Genomic DNA, 20,860 nt, shown 5'->3' with positions numbered 1-20,860 from the left:
CCCAGAACAATGCACACATACAGTCAAATGATTTTGCCTGCCATTTCAAGTCTTTTATGATCCCCGGGTTAGGAAATTTTGGGATTATGTGATCTCTAAGATCCATTTTGTCTCTTGATTTTATGAAAGTTATTTAAGGTCTAAGGGAAAGGAACTTTTTTTTTAAAATATTCTGTGTAGTGTTTTGGGACGCTTAGTTCAAATAATGATTCACCTTGCATCCCAAATTCACATCTGTTAGTTTGGTTATATTTTAAGTGTGGAACATGTTAATGACAATAAAGCCAAGACTAAATGTTCTTCCAGGGCTGTTGATGGCTCTCCATTACCTGTACACAGTAAGCTGCACCAGGCATAGCCAACAAACAGTATACAGTCTTATTGAATATTCGTCCACACATTCTGGTTTTATAAGAGCTGTAGCAGAGAGGCTGTATATACTGAGAACCTCCTGTTGGTGAACCCTGGAAACGTTTTACCATAAACTTGCTCTGGCAAACGTGTAAAATACAACATACTGCATTTCCTAGGATTTATCCAGGTCTGCAATGGATGCAGTGAATGAACGGATATTAGTGCTGATCACGTACATTGGATGTGGAATCTCCTCCGTTTTCCTGGGAGTTGCAATAGTGACATACATAGCTTTTCAGTAAGTTGATACAGTCTTGCTCCGAGTAGGTTTAATTTGGTTTGATGGATGCTATTGTCATTGTAACCACGTTAATTTCATAAAATGTTCCTACTCATCACAATAGGAAGAGGTCTAATCCATTAGATAATGAAGTGGACAGATTTTTTTTAAAAAAATGACCAAGGCTCTTTCAAAAAAAGAGAAGGAGAGAGCAAGAGAGTGATTGCAGTTGGATTTTTAAAAAGAAAGAGGTTTGGGGTAGGATAAGATTTCTCTAATGGGGTACAAAATGCTAACCATAAAAGGAAAAGTTGATAAATTGGACTTCATTGAAATTATGAACTTCTTTCACCAAAAGACACAATCAAGGTAGTGAAAAGGCAAACCATAAACTGGGAGAAGATAATTGCAATGCTGATATCTGACAAAGGACTTTTATGCAGAGTATCTATCTATCTGTATTGTATATATACTATATGTTATATAGTATATAATTATATAACTAGTAATTATATAAGTTATATAATATATAATAAATGTAATAAATTAATAATTATAATAATTTTATATAATAATATATATACTCTTACAAAGGAAAAAGATAGACAATACAATTAAAAGTAGGCAAAGAATTTGAAAGAGACCTCACAAAAGAGGATATCCATGCCTAACCTTAATCCTTACCCAAATGGCTAATATCCATACGACAACGTTCTCAACATCATTACTCATCAGAGAAGTGTTAATGAAAAGCACAGTTATACTTCTATACACCTACCAGAATGGCTAAAATTAATAGTATTAACAAGAGCAAGTGCCAACAAGGGTGTGTAAAATGGCACAGATACTTCCAAAAATTCTTTGGCAATACCTGCTGAAGATAAATACCTATCTATCTGTTGACCCAGAAACTTCACTATTAGAGAGAAATAAGTGCATATGTCCACAGGAAGATATATACAAAAATATGCACAGCAGGGGCGCCTGGGTGGCTCAGTCGGTTAAACATCTGCCTTCAGCTCAGATCATGATTTCAGGGTCCTGGGATCCAGGCCCATGTCAGACTCCCTGTTCAGTGGAGAGAGTCTGCTTCTCCCTCTCCCTCTGCCACTCACCCCTACTCGTGCTCTCTCTCTCGCTCTCACTCTACTCTCTCTTTCAAATTAAATAAGTAAAAATCTTTAAAAAAAAAAAAAGAATATTCACATCAGCTTCATTCGTAGTGGCTCCAAATTGGAAACAACCCCAATGCACATTAGCTGTTGACTGGATGAATAAATTGTGGTATACTCATAAAATGGAATGCTTCACAACAGTAAAAAAGAATGGACTTCTGTACAACACGGAACATAATATCCAAACCTCAGAGGTGTATTGTTGAACAAAAGGAAGCAGAAGCCAGAAAGAGCCGAGAGCATACTGCATGGTTCCATTTATATGAAGTTCTAAGTACAGGCCAAGCTAAGTCTAACAAAAGTTAGAATATTGGTTACTTCTACCATGTGTGTTGAGTGCAGGGATGGGGGGGAGGTTATCAAATGGGAGAAAGAATAAAGTAGCCTTCTGAGATTTGAAAATATTCCCTCTAGAGAAGATATTGGCAAATGACATATCTGATAAAAGGTTGGTATCCAAAATATATGTTAAAAAAATGGGGTGGGGTGCCTGGGTGGCTCAGTGGGTTAAGCCTCTGCCTTTGGCTTAGGTCATGATCCCAGGGTCCTGGGATCAAGCCCCACATCCGGCTCTCTGCTCTACTCAGCTTGCTTCCTCCCCTCTCTCTGCCTGCCTCTTTGTCTACTTGTGATCTCTCTCTTTCAAACAAATAAATGAAATCTTAAAAAAAAATGGGGCATCTGGCTGGTTCAGTCAGTGGAGCACGCAGCTCTTGATCTCAGGGTCATGAGTTCAAGCCCCACACTGGGAATAGAGATTACTTTAAAAAAAAAGCAATAAACTTTTAAAACAACTCAATAGTTTAAAAATATATACAAAAAAGTGATAAAACTCAACACCCCCCAAAAAATAATAATCCAATTAAAAATGGGCAGAAGAGGGGCACCTGGGTGGCTCAGTGGGTTGAAGCCTCTGCCTTCGGCTCAGGTCATGGTCTCAGGGTCCTGGGGTCGAGCCCCACATCGGGCTCTCTGCTCAGCGGGGAGCCTGCTTCCCCCTCTCCTTCTGCCTGCCTCTCTGCCTGCTTGTGATCTCTCTCTCTCTCTCTGTCAAATAAATAAATAAAATCTTTTTTAAAAAAATGGGCAGAAGACATGAACAGACATTTCTCCAAAGAAGACATCCAGGGAACCAACAGACATCTGAAAAGATGCTCGACATCCCTCAGCATCAGGGAACTGCTAATCAAAACTACAGTGAGATTATCACCTCACACCTGTCAGAAGGACTAAAATCAACAACAGAAGAAACAACAAGTGGATCCAGCCCCGAGTCTGCTGAAGGCGTAATAACACAATGGTGGTATCCAGGAAACTCCTTCCTTCCTTCTCCCCAAAATAAAAAAAGAAAAGGAAAAAGAAAAAAGGGTGCTGCTTAGCTCAGAGAGGCTACTATTATTACTGTTAGTGAAGGTCACGGTATTTAGGATACTTTGACTCTACCTGGAAAAAGGGTGAGGAGCTCGGAAAATCCATTACATGTAAGGTAAAATGAGTAAGTTAGTTTTTTTAAAGATTTTATTTATTTGTTTGTCAGACAGAGAGCGAGAGAGAGCACAAGCAGGGGCAGAGGCAGAGAGAGAAGCAGGCTCGCCGTGCAGCAAGGAGCCCAACGCAGGACTCGATTCCAGGACCCTGGGATTATGACCCCAGCTGAAGGCAGACACTTAACACACTGAGCCACCCAGGAGTCCGTGAGCAAGTTAATTTTAATAGATACTACTTTTCTTTGATTTTTTTAAAAAAGATTTATTTATTTATTTATTTATTTTTAAAAGATTTATTTATTTATTTATTTGACAGAGAGAGAGAGAGAGATCACAAGTAGGCAGAGAGGCAGGCAGAGAGAGAGGAGGAAGCAGGCTCCCCACTGAGCAGAGAGCCCCATGTGGAGCTCGATCCCAGGACGCTGAGATCATGACCTGAGCCAAAGGCAGAGGCTTAACCCACTGAGCCACCCAGGCGCCCCAAAATATTTATTTATTTTAAAGACAGAGAAAGGGGGGGCAGAGGGAGAGAGAATCTCAAGCAGACTCCTGTGTGCAGAGCCTAATGCACGGCTCAATCTCACGACCCCAAGATCACCAGCTCCGCTGAAATCCAGTTGGCTGCTTAACTTTAACCGACTGAGCCACCCGGGTGCCCCTAGGCGCTTCTTTTATTCTTTCCCTTCTCAGGCAGGTAAGATGTGGCAATGCTTCCTTAAAACCAGAGATCCTACCTAACCAAACACTGTGCCTTTTCTTTTAGCAAACTTCGAAAAGATCATCCTTCCAAAATCCTGATCAACCTGTGCGTGGCACTACTGATGTTAAACCTGACATTTCTGGTCAATTCCTGGTCCTCATCATTTCAGAAAGCCGGACTCTGTGTCACCGCTGCGGTGGCCCTCCATTACTTCCTGCTCGTCTCTTTGACTTGGATGGGCCTAGAGGGGGTCCACATGTACTTGTCTCTCGTCAGAGTCTTCAACATATACGTCCCCAATTATATCCTTAAATTTTGTCTCGTTGGTTGGGGTAAGGATATCTGCTTGTCTGATGTCTCTGTTTTAGACCTGTGTTTATTTATAATTCCGGCTTCCTGAGACACAGTATTCAGGACCAAATTCTGTTATTATCATCAGTAAGGATGCAGCATCCTTATTCAGCATTCACAATACTTCCAAGAGAAGGATTTCATCATTATTCCCATTTCATGGTGAGGACACTGAGGTGCAGAGAGGTTATGTAATTCGCCAGTGTACACAGCTGGTATGCGGCAGAACTGGGATTTGAACCAGAGATTTGGCTCCATAGTTTGGACATGTAACCTCTATGATGCAGCCATATTGTTGAAGGGACAGGGAAAGGGCTTGGAATGTGCGGAGGGGTGCTGGGTCAAACACGCCCTGATTCCCACTACACCCCAAGGTGGTCATTGTGGCTGTTCCCCGATAGAAGAAGCCAGGAAGGGAACCCAGTATGACAATTCCCTAATTGAAATGTTTCTTCATTGGTTTGCTGTCCTGTATTTCTGACACGGTGAGCTCAGGTCCTCACCCCTCTTTGCCTGTTCAAAATAGATTTTGAGTTCAGAGTATGTGTTGGAGACACAGGAGGCGTATATGAAGTGGGACACAGAGGATCCATGCGAGGATAGATTTTATCTTCCACTGCCTTTGTAAAGACAATAGCTTCCCAATTAGCTCCTCATCCTTTTAATGAGTTCATTAACATAGCACATGCTTTCACAGGATATACAGTCAGTGCTATTATCCATGCTAATGTGGGGAGCAGAGACAGGCAAATACTAAGCAGAGCATAATCTAAAGTTGTTTTAGCACACTTTGCAATCCATCAGAAACACGGAGCCCAAAGCAGTCAGTACACTCCGGTGCCTGGCAGCCCTCATCTCAAGTCAACCGGGAGATTGAAAAACGTTGCGGAAGAGGCTTCATGAATAATCCCCAAAGCAGATAACCCACACTGACTAACTGTAAAGGGGCTGGAAATCACGCTCGGTCCTGGCTTTCCTTCCCCCTTGTCATCTCTCATCCTTGGTTTCCTTCTCAGTCCCCTCCTCCTTCATTCATTCCTCAAGTGGCAGGGTTCCCCAAGGCTCGCTTTTTTCTCTTGGTCTTGTTTCCACACACACTTTCCAGGGTGCAAGGAGCGGCAGCGAAGGTGAAGACTTGGAACCTGGAGGTGGGATAAACCTAGGGAGTGACAAGGACACACCCGAGCCAAAGTCAAGGCCAAGGCCCCACCGCCTGGACCAGTCCAGATGTAACAAGCTGCTTTCAGATTCGGCTGATGGCTTTCTTATCCAGCTAACGGAAGAGTAGCTAAAGGCGCCAGCTCCCAAGTCCTTGTCCCCCACACTATACAAGAACGACACCAAAACAAAAGGGAGCAGATGGCTGCCACATGAGTTGAGGGATTCCCTGTAGCCAAAGAGCCAGTTATGAACTGGAGCTCTGCACTTTTCTATTCTGCAGCTCTGTGCTGAGGGGGCGGGGTGCAAAGCCCCACACCTCCCCCGAACCTGGGAGGGACAAGAAAGAAACTGCCTCACGACAGCCTCTGGTGGAGATGGAGAAGCAAGTAGGGGACGGCCTCCGCACCTCCTCACACGCCTGGAGTCTCTTCCAACTCATGCGGGTTTATGGGCTTTCTGCCCAAGCTCAGGACCCCTGCTAGTCCAGCCTTTGCCTGCTCTGCTCATTGGGTACCTGCAAGGTCACCAGGGAGCCACTGCAGAGCTGTCCTGCTAAGGGGACTTTTGGAGTATTTAAATATTAAACAAATGCAATCAATGGCGAGGAAAACAAACATTAGCATCTGCTTATGTTTGAAGTTCTGTCTTCTTAATGCCAAAGCAACCTGTTGAAAAGGTTTTACTCCTGTATTTAAATCCCTGTCCAAGGCAGTTGATCGGTCCACATTTTTTCTTCAATAACCAGTAGGGGATCTTTTTGTTTAGTAACTGGTTATGGATTGATTTGTTAATTACCAAAGGGTGAACACAGCTTGGGGACCACCTCACAACTCGCACTGTAGATGTGAGGCTTCCCTCCATCCCTCCTTTCTGGCTTCCAACAGATTAAAAAAACCCTTTTTAACACTCAATGTTACATGAGTTTCAGGTGTGCGACATCGTGACTGGACAAGTCTACACGTTCTGCCATGCTCCCTGCAATCTCTCCCCATACAGCGCCATTCCAGATACTATTTGTGACATTTCCTACACTGCGCCTTCCATCCCTGTGACTTACTCATGCCATGACTGGAAGCCTGCCCCTCCCGCCCTCCTTCACCTGTGTTGCCCATCCCCATCCTCTCTCCTCTGGCAACCCTTAGTTTGTAATCACGATTATGATTATGGGTCTGTCCCAGTTTTGTTTTTTTTTTTCAACAGGTATTTTTGTAAATATCTACATCACGCCAGGCACTGTGCTAACTGTGTGATATACAGATCAGATGGGACTGTCCTACAGAACAGGACAGTGGAGGATTTTTCAAGATGCTTGGCACTCTGGGATTCAGAACAGCCTTGCAAAGCATCTTACAAAACCCCTAAACCGTGTGCAGGTGTAATGCTCTTAGTTGAGGAGAAATACGTTGTTAGAAATGAAGAAATCATGTAATTTTTGCAAATGTACACGCAATTGGATTTTTAAATCCTGTGTCTACACTCACATCACGTTTGACCACTTTGACGGAACTGATTGCTTTATTATAGTCTGGCTGAACTGACTGGTCGTTAACTGGTCAATCTAGTCAAAATGTCAAACTAGTAACGAGTGTGGAAACAGCCCCCCTGTCAGAAAGCACTGAAGGCTGCCACTGATTGCCTCTGCCCTTCCTCCAAGGTGACCTAGACAAAAAGATCCTGGGAACTAAGGGGCTTTATCGAAAAGGAGAAAAGAATTGGCAGCCCATCATCTGGGAAGAAACGCTTGATGCGAACCTTTCTTACGATGAACTAGATACTTCTATTGCCAAGTTGATTTTTTGGCACTTGAGCTATTTTTAATAACCAGTGGGCGTTGTATTGGAGCCTTTGGCATGCTGTTTAGTTTAGCAGATTGGAGCACTCCTAGAAATGTTTAACTTGGGAAAATTCACAAACATTTTGCAAACAATGGTATTTTGATGCCCGCACATCTGTGGCTCAATTAAGCAGTGTCTTGGTGTATCAGGGCTCACCGTCAATGATCAGGACTTCTCCCACTTCCTAATGGGATGCTTTTGGCTTGCTTCCCCCTCTAGGAATCCCGGGGATCATGATGGCGATCACATTGTGTGTGAAAAAAGATCTGTATGGATCTCTGAGCTCAACGACTCCATTGTAAGTACCAGCATCTCTGCTTCTCAGGTGATGATGTGGTGATCAGGGTCTCAGGGGTGGGGAGTGTTTCTGACCTGTGCCTTGGTCTTGACACTGGCTCGGGGGGACACTCAGCCTCAGCCTTTTTTGGCTTAAACACAGTCACGGTCAAACTCATGTAACGATTAGGTGACTGGCTCTGTGTGACCTTGGGCAACTTACTTTACCTCTTCCTTCCATTTCCTCCACTGGAAAATGGGGGACAATAATGTTTGCTGTCCGTGTAGTGTGTAATTAAAATGACATCACATATATAAAATGTTCAGCATATGGCCTATTCCACATGTTCTACATAACGGACCGTGATTACGATTAGAAAGCTCACAGAACCCGGGAGGAGTTGTAGTGAGCACTGTAAGGAAATAGGGAGACGGTTGGAAGACATTTTCCACCATCAACAACAGTCTCCCCTGAAAGACTCCACTGCCTTCCTTTGTAAATTGGCTCAGCCTTGTTTTCCTCTCTTCTTTTAATTTTTAAAAAATTGTTATTTTATTTTTATTTGAGTACAGTTGACACACAATGTTACATTAGCTTCTGGTGTACAACTTAGTGTTTGGACAAGTTTATACATTATGCTGTGTTTGCCGTCTTTTGTTTTCTTCTTTTGTTTCTTCTTTATCTCTCCAGAACCTTCTTTTATAGGTGCATAGCCAGTTATTATGTAGCCCTTTAGATAGCGTGCTTTCCTTTCATGCTTCTGATTGTTTTTTACTTACCCAGATCCATTCTCTTTATTGTTGCCTCTCAAGCTGGTTTTTTTTTAAACTACAGATTTCCTCTTTCATTGGACTGCAATGAAATGTGGGAGGTCTCGCCCCCCAGACTCCTCCATCTTTTGTGTTGAATTGAGTTCCTGGAGGGTCAAAATTATATTGTCCTTTCCAGCTGGTGCTTTCTAATTATATAATTTCTTGTTATCCTTCCTTTCTCTCTCTTTTCTCTTCCTTTCCTTCTCATCTCCTCCTCTGTCCTTGCTCCTCGCTGTTCCGTGGCATAAAGGGCCCCCAGTGCCTACATATTGGTGATTCTTCTTCAAAGATCAAAAGCAAAAGCAAAACCAGAACAAAACCAACTCCACTCCTCCTGAAAAGAGCCCTTTCATATGTGAATTGGTTAGTAAGAGGCAGAGTGCTCTAAGAGCTTTTTTTTTTTTTTGGTAATTATATTTTGAAGAAGTAATACATGCACATGGTACAAAATTCAAACGCACAAAAGGGTAGAGGATGAAAAGTAAGCCCTTTTCCCAACCCCCAGCCACACTGTCTCTCTTCCTTGATGCAACTCTTATTACCAACAATCAGATCTGTATAGATATTATCTTGGACACTTTGTTATCCAAATGGTAGATATACACTGTTCCGTACTTAACAATATGTTTTAGGGATGATTCTTTATCCGAACATACACCAGCACTGTCCCTTTTTAAAATGTTTTCTATAGCCTCCTTTAGGGCTGAAGATGATATTGAGGGAACCTTAAATATTAGACTTTATTAGGGAAATTCAACGCTTTTTTTCCCCTCACTCCCTCCCAACGTGTGCACAAACACACAGAAACTCACACACATGAAAGTATCCACACCAGCATGAACAATACGATGGCAACGGATTTTCCTGGTTCTAAACAAGAGGTCTCGGCTAAGTTGACACAGAGTTAAATTGGCAAGCTTGTCCCTGTTCAAAACTCAGAGGTAATGCCTCTAGTCATGGGAAATGTATCAGATGAGATAGTTATTCATAGGAATCATCACTTATTTCTTCTATAATAGAAATGGTAGAGCCATTAAGAGTCCAGTGACCAGGGTTGCCTTTTGTCGTCCAAACCCGAAGATGCGGAGGGAAGTTTAAAATATACATCATTAACACTGATGATTTCTTCATTGTTTGACATAGCATTCAGGAAAGCAAGTCATTGCTCGTGTCCTTTAACTGTGATATTTATCATGCAAAACAGAATTCATCCTGCAAACAAAAGCTCAGGTGGTGGGGCAGGATTGGGGGGCGGCGGGGAAGAGCCACTTTGGAGGAAAATATATCACTTGTTTTTCTGCTGTTGAGGAACAAAATAGCCTCCCAGGGAATTGGACTGAGAAGTGTCTGCATATCCTCTAGGATTTCTGGCGCTGGAAAGAACTCTGGACTGGGGCTCAGGAGATTGGGGTTTGAGCCCCACTCTGCCCCCAGTGAGCGTGCGTGAACTCTTGTCAAGGCAGTCCCTCTCTCTAGGTGCAGATGCTCTCAGGTGAACTAAAGCTGACAAGGTGATCTTCAGGGTCTCATTGAAAAGTACACATGTGTATTTCTCTGCCTCACAATGGCCTTCTCTTCCTTGTCTCTTACAGTTGTTGGATTAAAGACGATTCTATCTTTTACACCTCAGTTGTGGCTTATTTTTGCCTCATATTTCTACTGAATCTCTCCATGTTCTGCACTGTCCTCGTTCAGCTGAATTCCATGAACTCCCAAAGCCGGAAGACTCGGCGGCAGACGATCCTGCATGACCTCAAAGGCACAATGAGCCTGACATTCTTACTTGGCCTCACCTGGGGGTTTGCTTTTTTTGCCTGGGGACCCGTAAGGATTTTGTTCTTGTATCTTTTTGCCATTTTCAACACGTTGCAAGGTAACTTCTGCTTCTTTTTCCTTTCCGTGGCTAGCCGAGCTCCCCACCAAAGCTTTGCTGCTTTGGAAAAGATACTCTAAGAGGCTTCTGGTATCAATCAAGTGATAGACAGTCATTGGAAACATTACCCAGATGTTCGGACGTCATGAAATGAGCTCACTCTTACTTGGGTATATAGACAAGAGCCCAGAGAGCCAACTCAACTCCAGCTAGTTGGCAATGTTTATATCAAACACTGGCTGGTGATACTTTCTACAGTATTCCCAGTAGTCCCTGAATACTGTAGAATACTGAATTCTGCATACTGAAACCACATGGTTCTCGTAAGTGTTCGGGTCCACACTTGTGTTGACATTCTGAAGCGCACGATCCCATCGAAAACAATAATTACTGGACAGCAGACATATTAAACTGTTGACCCCCTAGACTCTGGCTACATCAGAGATCCAAATATTCTGGGAAGGAGCCAGGCTAGGAAATTAGAGAGTCGTAAAGGAATAAAGATGAAGAGCAAAGAGCCATGGGTCAAGGCAAGAGGCCAAGGTTCTAGTCTTGGGTTTTGCTCCAAACTGACCTTGAACAAGTTGCCACAGCTGGTTGAATTAGATGATGGTAAGCTAATGTCTCTATAGCTCTTTCATTTTATTCCCATTTTCTGCTGAAAGAAGGAAATGATAGTGATGTGGTAGGTGATTGCGTGGTAGGCCAAAGACGTCACGAGCAGTAAGAGTGAGGGGTCTGGTTAATACACCTCTGACTCATTGTTGATGTTCATTTTAACCTGACTTTGCCTGTTACAAATCTTCAGGGGAAGAGGCATGCAGAATGATTTCCTGGGAGTGTCAGGCTCTGCTCCATGCTCTTCTTGTCCTCAAATTTGGCCCAGTTCATTTAAACTACTGGGGCAGCTGGGAGGAGCTTGGGCAGTGCATTGAATGAGGGTCTCCCTGAGAGCTCCAAACTACTTATCCACTCACTAAACCCCTTTACCAGACTCCAGGCCATTGATAGTCCATAGGATGTTCCAGCAAGAGAAGAGTTCTATGGTCAAAGAATTTCAGGAAACGCAGCAAACTATATTCCTCCATTCTTAAAATGGCACCATCTATATTATCATGGGGAAAGTTCTGAGAACTTCTGCTCAGAAAAAAAAGAAAAACCTTAAAAGATTTGTTTTAACCAAACATTTTTTTTTAAAGCCTCAGAGCACTTTGTCGTATCGTTATTAACCCTTGCAGAATCTTGGGAAGTATGACTTGGTGTGTAGTTACTTTATGCCAGGCATTTGCAGGGAGATGGGGCAGCAATCTAGAATAAGGAATAACATTTGCTTTCATGTCTTTTGATTCAAGAAACCATCTCATTTTAGAGCAATGAAGTGTGTCAGCCGAAATTTCTGTCCCACCAGATTCTTCCAAGCATGTTCTGATTGGAATGTAAAAAGGCACAGAAAGCCCGGGCATAGAACATGTGCAGGAGTGGATTAGGAACCACATACCCGGGGCAGATTTCTTCCTCAGCAGTAAGTCTGCTCACTAATTCTGAGGAGAAACACACTCACCCTATGCAAAGAGGGGCTAACGGGGAAGCTGCTGGAAAGAACAAGAGAGCAAAGCAGTTTAAGGCTTACAAAGGGAGGAGGATGTCTTCAAAGCAAGGGCTCCATTCCTGAGGTGGAAAGGGAAAGTGGTTTCTAAGCAGGAAGCCTCCATGGCTTCAAAGCAGAATCCAGTGGGGGGATCTACTGAGGACTAAACCCAAAGTCCCACAGATCCCGCATGGACAGAGCCCAGCTGTCTGTCAGATACGCTTTATGGCAACCAAACACCAAGCGTTTCTGGTTCTCCTAGTCCTGCCTTACAAGATAGAAGGTGCCCTCCTCCAGAGGGCGGGTTTGCAGCGTCCTGAGTTTCAAACTCAAGTTACCACACGCATATACACGCACGCACACGCACGCGCACGCATGCGCCCTCCGAGCAAGAATGCAATGGAACAAGTGAATGAACGAGCCATTTAAAAGACAGGTGGCAAGTTTGCAGTTCTGGCTGAAGGGGGTTGCCCTGTGGTCAGGTGTGAAAAAATGCTATGCACAGTGAGCCATTTCTGAAGAAGGGTTGCACAAATAAAAATGCAGGTGACAAAAACCTGACATCTTCCCTCACGCCTGTGTGCTAGTGAGTAAGCAGATCAATCTGTTATTGGAAGGAAAAGGGAAGGCTGACAGGCAGAGAGGGAGAGCTGGCAGGCAGCTCATTGGAATTCATATAATAACCTTTAAGTCTGAGAACAAACTAAACTCCATGCAGGAAATCAGCACGGTAATACGTGTTTGTGGTCTCTGTTGCCCCTTGTTCCTGCTGAAGCTGGAGGAGTTTTACATGCTCCGAGACTGGGGTTTGCTCTCACCAGGTTGCTACACCCCCTTCCAGGTGGCTGCTGCTGGGAAGGAGTGAGCGCTGCTCGACTCATCACCACCATTGTTCGGTTACACGGAGATAAAGCCCTCGGGGGAGTGAGTGAGACATGTCATCCCGTTTAGCCTCCAGATTGTTACCTCCCACCTGGAAGCAGAGCATCTCAGGGCTGGGGCTGGGGACCCAAGTTCTTCCCAATCCAACTTCCCCTCGAGTGACAGAAAGTCACATGCCTCTACCTGAAACTTTCCAGATACAGAGAGCTCACTGTTCTGTAAAGCAGAGCATTCAATTTCTCTCTTTGTCTAATGGAAATATATTTGATATTTAACATCGTGTAAATTTAAGAGGTAGAACACGTTGATTTGATACATTGATATATTGTAGTACGTTTACCGCTGTAGCTTCTAATCTGCTCTGCATCTTATCCAGGTCCCCCTTTTCTGAGGGTAGAATGTGCAGTGCAGTGGTTAAGACCTTGGGCTCTGCAGCCAGACTGCCTGCGTTTGGTCTTGAGGCTGCCATTTCAATATTAGCCCCGTGACTCGGTCAGATTTACTAGATTTCCAGAACTCTGAGATCTCTCAACTAGAAAAATGACACTAGCAGCACAATGCCTATGACATAATCATTACTTAGTAAACACTAGCTTCGATTACCTAGTTTGTCCTCTTTATACCAGCCCTTCCACATCTGTAGCTATAGCTACCATCTCTCCCCACCCTGTGTTCCCACTCCACGTCTTCTCTATTCTTGAACACTTCGATTTGTCGTCATCATTTCAAAATGAAGTCTCCCAACCTGATATTGTGCTGGTAGGGAGAAAGGGCCAAGCTGGGTCAGGACGGCAGGATACTCTTATCTGCCTCAACCAACATTCTTGACTTCCACTGATGCCCTAGCTGAAGTGAGCTCTGGGGACATTTACTATTGACTCATGCCCAACTTACAATGAGTTAGGACCACTTCGACCCATTACTAATCAGTTACTTCAGCACAACTGACCAGTGAGGAGGCAAGCTGAACCTTATATAGAGAACAAAGGGTTGCAAACTGCACTTGGGTCAAAAGAAAGATTTTGGGGGCACCTGGGTGGCTCAGTGGGTTAAGCCGCTGCCTTCGGCTCAGGTCATGATCTCAGGGTCCTGGGATCGAATCCCACATCAGGCTCTCTGCTCAGCAGGGAGCCTGCGTCCCTCTCTCTCTCTCTCTCTCTGCCTGCCTCTCTATCTACTTGTGATCTCTCTCTGTCAAATCAATAAATAAAATCTTAAAAAAAAAAGAAAGATTTTGAGGCCCGAGAACATAATACGAAGGCTGCAGAAACTGAGAGTTTGTGTCTCAAGTGCCTTGGTGTTCAAGTCAACAAACATCTGTTGAGCTGCCACATAGTACTGGAGGCAGAGAAAGAAGTAATACGAGGATGAAAAGCCTTTACAGCTGGGTGAGGAGATGGGCAATACAGGGATACTGTGGCCACATATAGCAACTCATAGAAGAAACAATGCTATGGGACCTCAGAGGTGGGAAAGATGAGTTTCAGTTTGAGGCACCTGGAAAGGCTTTGTTAATGGGAGATATTTCTGCCAATTCCACACCCAGGCTATAGGAGATCCAATTTGCCCTTCAGAGCATTTACCATCAGGAAAATCTCAAGTCCTACTTTTTTTCTCCCAAGGAGATATTTTAGAGAGAGGGGATGAGAAATGGCCAGGGCTGCTGATGGATGCCCTCAGCCCCTTTCGATCCCACTTTCAGGACAAAATCAGGGCTGGCAGTGGAAAATGAGGGCACCAAATTTATGGTTTCTACGTGGTGTAATTGTGCCAAAGAGCATGTGTGTTAGTTATTTATTGCCATGTAACAAATTACTCCCAAAGGTTAGCAGCCTAAAGCAACAGCACATATTATCATACCCGGTTACTGGGTTGGGAATTCAGGAGCAGCTTAGGTGGCTAGTTCTGGCTCAGGGACTCTTTTTTTTTTTTTTTAATGGGTTCCAGCAGAGCTTGATCTCATGACCCTGAGATCAAGACCTGAGCTGAGATCAAGAGTTGAGCACTTAACCAACTGTGCCACCCAGGTGCCCGTGGCTTGGGGACTTTTATGAAATTGCAGTCAAGCTGTCAGCCAAGGCTGTAGTCATGTGGAAACTTGACTGGCTCTGGAAAATCTGCTTCTAGGAAGCCTCACTCACATGACTGGGGATTGGAAGCCTCACTTCCTCACCATATGGGCCTCTCCACAGGGCTGCAGAATGTCCTCACACTATAACACTTAGGTTCCTTTGGAGGGAGTAATCAGAGATAGAAGCTACAATGTCTTTTATAAGCTTTTTTTGGAAGTGACATGACATCACTTCTGCCATATTCTATTGATATGTTGTGGAAAGAGATGACACAAGGATACAAATGCCAGGATGTAAGGATCATTAAGAACCATTTTGGAGGCTGACTACCTTTGCAGGGCTGCTCTCTCAAGCTCTATGATTGACAGCAGCCCCAGGGGGAACACTGCGGTTGATAGGAAGTCTTGAAACAGACCTTCTTACCATCACTGCCTTTGACAGGGAAGTTAGAAAGATGAGCTCAGAAAGCCATAATGGCTCTGGGGTTCCTTAGGAGGACTGTTTACGGTGATAAGAGTAGATCTGGGTCTGGGTGTTGGTGACTGCTGGCAAAAGAAGCTGAAACAGACTGACCTTCTTCTTTTGACTTAGGATTCCTCATTTTCGTGTTTTACTGCCTGATGAAGGAGAGTGTGCGGGAGCAGTGGCAGATACACCTCTGTTGTGGGTGGTTACGACTGGATAATTCTTCGGGTAAGATGCCACTTTGGGTAAGGTTTTGAATTTCACGGGTTTCCCACAACTGATCTGATTAACTTGTCTCCTGACTTGAATTCATAGAGCATTGGCAACATGGAAGCTGTTTCCATGTCATGAACATGATTTGTACTTTTGTGCTGAGATGAATGAAGTCAAGTGAAGAATGTGATTCGGCCATATTTTAACTTAGTGAAGCTTCTCTTTTGGCCCAGATTCTTGAATTGCTTGTCGTCACTGTCACCTCAATCTCAACTCAATTAAAAAGAATGTTGATTGAGTGCCCTACTGTGTTTCAGGCCGTGGGTCACAGGGGCTTTCTGGCCTGTAGCCAACAGCGGGTTGAGTGGATGAGGGAACAAAGAGAGGTAGCAGAGGCAGGGAGAATCCTAGCTGGATGGAGCAGTGGCCCATCCTACACAGTGAGAGACGTGGTGGACTCCGACATTGTCTCTGAGATTATCTCCAGTACAGGCAAATTGATTTTCTGTGTATCAGAGTCTCTTCCATCCAATTCAGACAACTTCTCTCAGCCTCAATGCAAAGCTCAGTCTGTTTTAGGGAAGGCAAGTGCTTGAACTTGAAGATTTTATAAATGGCACAGAGATCTCCCTCCTTTATCCTGGGCATGTCAGTAACCCACAGGTCTCTGTGCCAAACTCTAAGGAAAGGAGGCATCCTTGGTAAGTGAATTAGCTCTGGCTGTGTCACACATTACAATATAAATTTACTTCTCACAACTTCATAGAGAAGCAGACCCTTGAGGTACCTAGAACAGATACTCTCTGCATTGAGCTTCATATTTTTAACAGGATGATTGAGGTACAATTCATACATCATGCAATTTGCCCATGTTAAGTGTAGAATATGATGTATTTTCTGGTTTTAACTTTTATGGTGTCATTTCAGATGAGGACAGCAGGTGCGGGCTACGAGTTGGGTATAAACAAGAGAGACTGAAGAAAACCTTCCAAGACAAATTGTTGACACCATCCTTCAAGTCAACTACCACAAGTTCTACCTTCAAATCTGTAGGCTCTGCGCAATGCATGCTTTCAGAAATCAGCTTCCCAAATGGTGAGGGGAAAACTATGCTGTCTACTCTTACATTCCAAAAATATCAAATTAATGTGAGGCAACATATGTGGTCTTTGGAGTTGGTTCCTCCTCAAAACTAAAAGCACGTGTGCATGTATATACCTGGGCTCATTCCTGGCTGAGAAAGTATGTATAGAAGCACCTAGTGAACTTGGTACATGCAAACCTGGTAGGTTATTCCACTGAAATGGGAGGGAAGAGACTAGAAGTCAAAACATATTCATGTGTGATTCAAAACAATGGTTAGAGACTGTGAAAGCCAGAAGGAACCTTAGACAATGTCCAGAGTGATGTCATTTTCCAGATGAGGAACCTTAAGCAGGGAAAGGAAAATGTCTTATGGATGCTTACTCACCGTCAGCAGCAGAACTGGGGTCAGAACTCAGGTGGCCTGGCTCTCAGGCTGGGGCACATCACACGCCACCAAGAACACCTACTGAGCAGCATGACGTTCTTAGTTGCTCAGCTTCTTCCATAGGAAGAGAAATTTCTAGGTACAGAGACAGCTGTTGAGGTGGAGGTGGTTATTGGAAGGGAAAATGTAAGGAAAGGATTGATCTTTTTTTAGAGATTTTATTTATTTGAGATAGAGAGAGAGAGAGTGAGCGAGCTCATATGAGAGCACAAGTAGAGAGGGAGAAGCAGACTGCCCATTGATGCAGGGCTCAATCCCAGGACCCTGGGATCATGACCTGAGCCAAAAGCAGACCCTTAACCAACTGAGCCACCCAGGCGTCCCAGGAAAGGATTAATCTAAAAGCCCGAAGTAAAGAGAAAGGCAAAGGGAACAAGAACTTGAGAATTCAAGCTGATGTTGTGATGCCTCTGTGTTGTGTACTGCCCTGGACAATGATGCTTACTTAAGGACCAAAGTTGACTCCAGTTCACACATAACAGAACACCTCTAGTGGCCCGGCTGTAGCCATTCTCACACCTCAGTGCTGGTGGAACTGCTGCTTGTATTTTTCATTATATTGGCTCCACACAGCTGTTCTATTTCCAAGGTCTGCAGCCAATCTGAAATCAGCATGGTGGGTAAAAAATAAATAAATAAAGCCACCAAAGGTCACCTGGCTGGCTCGGTTGGTAGAACATGCAACTCTTGATCATGGGGTCATGAGTTCAAGCCCCACATTGGGTGTAGAGATGACTTAAAAAATAAAAAATAATAAAAAATAAAATCTTTAAAAAAATAATAAAGTCACCAAACTTGGAGTCAGAAGGCTTTAGTTCAACTCCCAGCTCTGTCACTAACTCTGTAACCTTGGGCACATCTCTCCCTTAGTGAGAGTTACATTCTTTCTACCTTCAACGTGAGGAGGCTAGGATGGACAGATAATCTCCAAAGTGCCTACCAGCTTCTGGACTGTGTGGGACAACATTGTTTCCCAGTTTAGGCTGATTGTCTAGTGTACAGTCTCAGTCTCCTTCTCTGTATGGGAAAGTTGGTGCATATGGAAAGACTCTTTCCATGCCCACAAGTGTCCATTACTCTGGCCAGCTAGCTTGCACATACATTCCAGTGCTCATATGGTGGCACTGGGGAGCCATAGCATATAAAAGAGGGCAGAAGTTGAGGAAGCTGCTTAGTAGATAATAGTTGAAGCCGATAGGGAAATACCATTTTTGCAAAAGGATTCATTCACATTGGCTCTCTTGTTGTCCCTGGGGGATACTGTTTCATTAGCAAATATATGGCTCGAATGTACGTGTCTTTCTTCAGGGGGGATGGTAGCCCCCTGTGCCTAGGATTTTAGGGTTGTTTTTAATAACATTCCCAGCATTTTAGTGTTGTTGTATCAAGTGACAGATCCGGAGAGCCAAGGGCCTGGGGTTGTGACCGTGACGCAGCTGGCGAGACAGGTAGTCTAGCCTCTTGGCCACAGGTCCCAAATCTGGAGTCTGGATGTGTCCCTCGGATGGTCAGAGCCAGCAGTTTCATTTCCATGAACACGGAGTGAAGACGTGCCTTCTGTAATTGCTCAAACAGTGCTTTCAGGATGAACGAATTTACCCTGGGTCCACATAAACTACCCAAGAAAAGCCCCACAACCTTTACTTCCTTTCTAATTCCTCTATTCACTCCTTTGTTTGCTTTAAAAAAAATTGTCTGTTACTTCTATCTGCAAAGTCCCCAGTGCAACAACTGAAAATGTTCTTTTTTTTTCTTTAATGCAGGTGACTTTGATGAAGATCCCTACTGTTTCTCTCCCTTGAGTTGTAAAGTTGTGCCTAATTATGTGGGAAGAATATTACCTGAGGAAGTCAAAACGAATTCCACTCACAAAGATTTCTTGAATAATTCCCAGCAGAGATACCCACCTCCCCCTAGCCCCAGATTAGGGAAAATGTTGAGTTTGTGAAACCATCTGCTTCGACTTTGTATTCTAAATATTATTTTGGAAGGCGCAGAATGAAATAGCGTTTAGTGGCTATTAAAGTCATAATAATTCTCCTATTCATTGTTATAGCTGTTTCTTTCTTTTTCTAGGTAAGATTTGATCCTATAGTTGTGGGATATTGGCGGACATATGTCCATAGCACTGGAGATTTTGTTTCAAAATGCTAAGTGTCCCATCCTAAAAGAACAGAATTAAGATCGGTGTCCTTAACTTCACTAGGAATGAAATAATTTCAGGCAGCCCCAGTGTTCGGATACTCAGTTGGCTTGACACCCACAGGGGAAGTAGGAAGAGTCTCAAGGTCATACCTTTTGGGAAAAAGTATCCTGTTGGCCTGTCATGACAAAGCATCTGAAATCCCCATTATTCAAGTCACTCTTTGATTGACTGCCCTTGTTGACGTGTAACCACATTTTGTGAAGATCATCATCCTTAGTGTGGCTGGACAGAGAGCTGGGTTCTGAGCAATGTAACAGCAGGAGCTGTTTGAGGCTGGCCGTTCTCTTTAGGGAGGAAAGGACAAGTCAGGGTGACCAGGACAGTGCCAGGACAGAGGTGAAAAAGAGTCACCCAGAGGCAACAGAGTGAGCGCTGATGATGACTTCTGCCTTCTTGTTGCTCTGTGGCTAACCTCGTTGCGATGCGTGGCCTTCTTAATTCTCCCCCAGATATTGCTTCTAAGTCTTCCCAGCCAGGCTGGTTTCTCCCATATGGTCTAGGGTAGCAAGGAAGAAAGAGATGAACACTTTGGAAGGACACACAAGCAACAGGTATCAGTGGTTGCCTTCAGGAAGGGGAACCGGGTATCTGGAAAGGGAGAAGGACTTTTCACCCTATACCTCTTGATATAGTTTGAATATTGTATTGAGAGAATATATTGCTCTTTTTAAGCAATAAATGGGGGATCGGACCTTTCCAATGAGAAAGAAAGATAAACTCCTGAGTTTTAATACCATAAATCAAGTCTCCCATCGTCCTTGGGGATACGTATGATATAGTGGGCTGTGGAGACAGCAGAACTGGCTTCAAATCCCAGCTTTGTCACTCCTTCGAGTTGAAACCCAGGGAAATAAGAGTGATAGTACATTTGTTATAGAGCTCAAGTGAGACTTACATGAAGGCTACACATTTTCAAGCACAGTGAAACAGTACATCTTCACCCTTTTCTCTTTATAATTCACACCCTCTTACCTCTCAACCCCTCGTGGCCCACAGATGGTATTTGCTCCATTAAAGTTACCACCTCGGATCCTGTAAGCAAGAGTTTTCTGGTGGGTCTTTTTTTTAAGCTTTCTTTCTTTTTTTTTTAAAGATTTTATTTATTTATTTGACAGACAGAGATCACAAGTAGGCAGAGAGGAGGCAGAGAGAGAGAGGAGGAAGCAGGCTCCCCACCGAGCAGAGAGCCCGATGCGGGGCTCGATCCCAGGACCCTGGGATCATGACCTGAGCCAAAAGCAGCTGCTTAACCGACTGAGCCACCCAGGCGCCCCCTGTAAACAAGAGTTAATGCTGACCACTAAATGGACCAGGGCAGTGGTGCCAGTCCAGGCAGTGGTGCCAGTCCAGTCACTGGTATGAAGCTCCTAGACTCCCTTTGCCCCCTCTACCACCTGAGGTAACATAAAAAAATGTAGGAAAGCCCTCAGGCCCCTGGATACCTGCCTCAGGGTCAGTCCCCTTGCCTATGAAATTTTTCTCTTGAGGTAATTCTGCAACCATTGTTCTTCGTAGGTCCGCTTATGTACTTTCGTTGTAGGGGAAGGTGAGTGCATGAGAGAGAGTGTGTGTGTGTGTGTGTGTGTGTGTGTGTGTGT

The 20,860-nt window shown here is 44.0% G+C and overlaps 2 protein-coding genes across 2 annotated transcripts in view; both read left to right on the top strand.

Annotated features, from left to right (window-relative positions):
* The window catches only part of ADGRG4 (adhesion G protein-coupled receptor G4), an 83,632-nt gene extending 64,628 nt beyond the window's left edge, over window positions 1-19,004 (top strand). Inside the window, exons 17-23 of the mRNA XM_032841448.1 lie at window positions 531-652; window positions 4,060-4,328; window positions 7,563-7,641; window positions 10,025-10,305; window positions 15,439-15,540; window positions 16,453-16,620; window positions 18,820-19,004. Of these exons, the coding sequence (XP_032697339.1) occupies window positions 531-652; window positions 4,060-4,328; window positions 7,563-7,641; window positions 10,025-10,305; window positions 15,439-15,540; window positions 16,453-16,620; window positions 18,820-19,004 (1,206 nt within the window). The remainder of the gene's footprint in view (window positions 1-530; window positions 653-4,059; window positions 4,329-7,562; window positions 7,642-10,024; window positions 10,306-15,438; window positions 15,541-16,452; window positions 16,621-18,819) is intronic.
* A 1,562-nt stretch (window positions 19,005-20,566) lies between these two features.
* BRS3 (bombesin receptor subtype 3) overlaps window positions 20,567-20,860 on the top strand; it is a 3,122-nt gene continuing 2,828 nt past the window's right edge. Inside the window, exon 1 of the mRNA XM_032841447.1 lies at window positions 20,567-20,661. Within this exon, the coding sequence (XP_032697338.1) occupies window positions 20,567-20,661 (95 nt within the window). The remainder of the gene's footprint in view (window positions 20,662-20,860) is intronic.

The sequence above is a fragment of the Lontra canadensis genome, unplaced genomic scaffold (assembly GCF_010015895.1).
Source record: "Lontra canadensis isolate GAN:19392208 unplaced genomic scaffold, GSC_riverotter_1.0 scaffold123, whole genome shotgun sequence".
NCBI lineage: Eukaryota > Metazoa > Chordata > Mammalia > Carnivora > Mustelidae > Lontra > Lontra canadensis.
The sequence above is the reverse complement of the archived record's forward strand: the minus strand, read 5'-3'. Positions and strand labels throughout refer to the sequence as shown.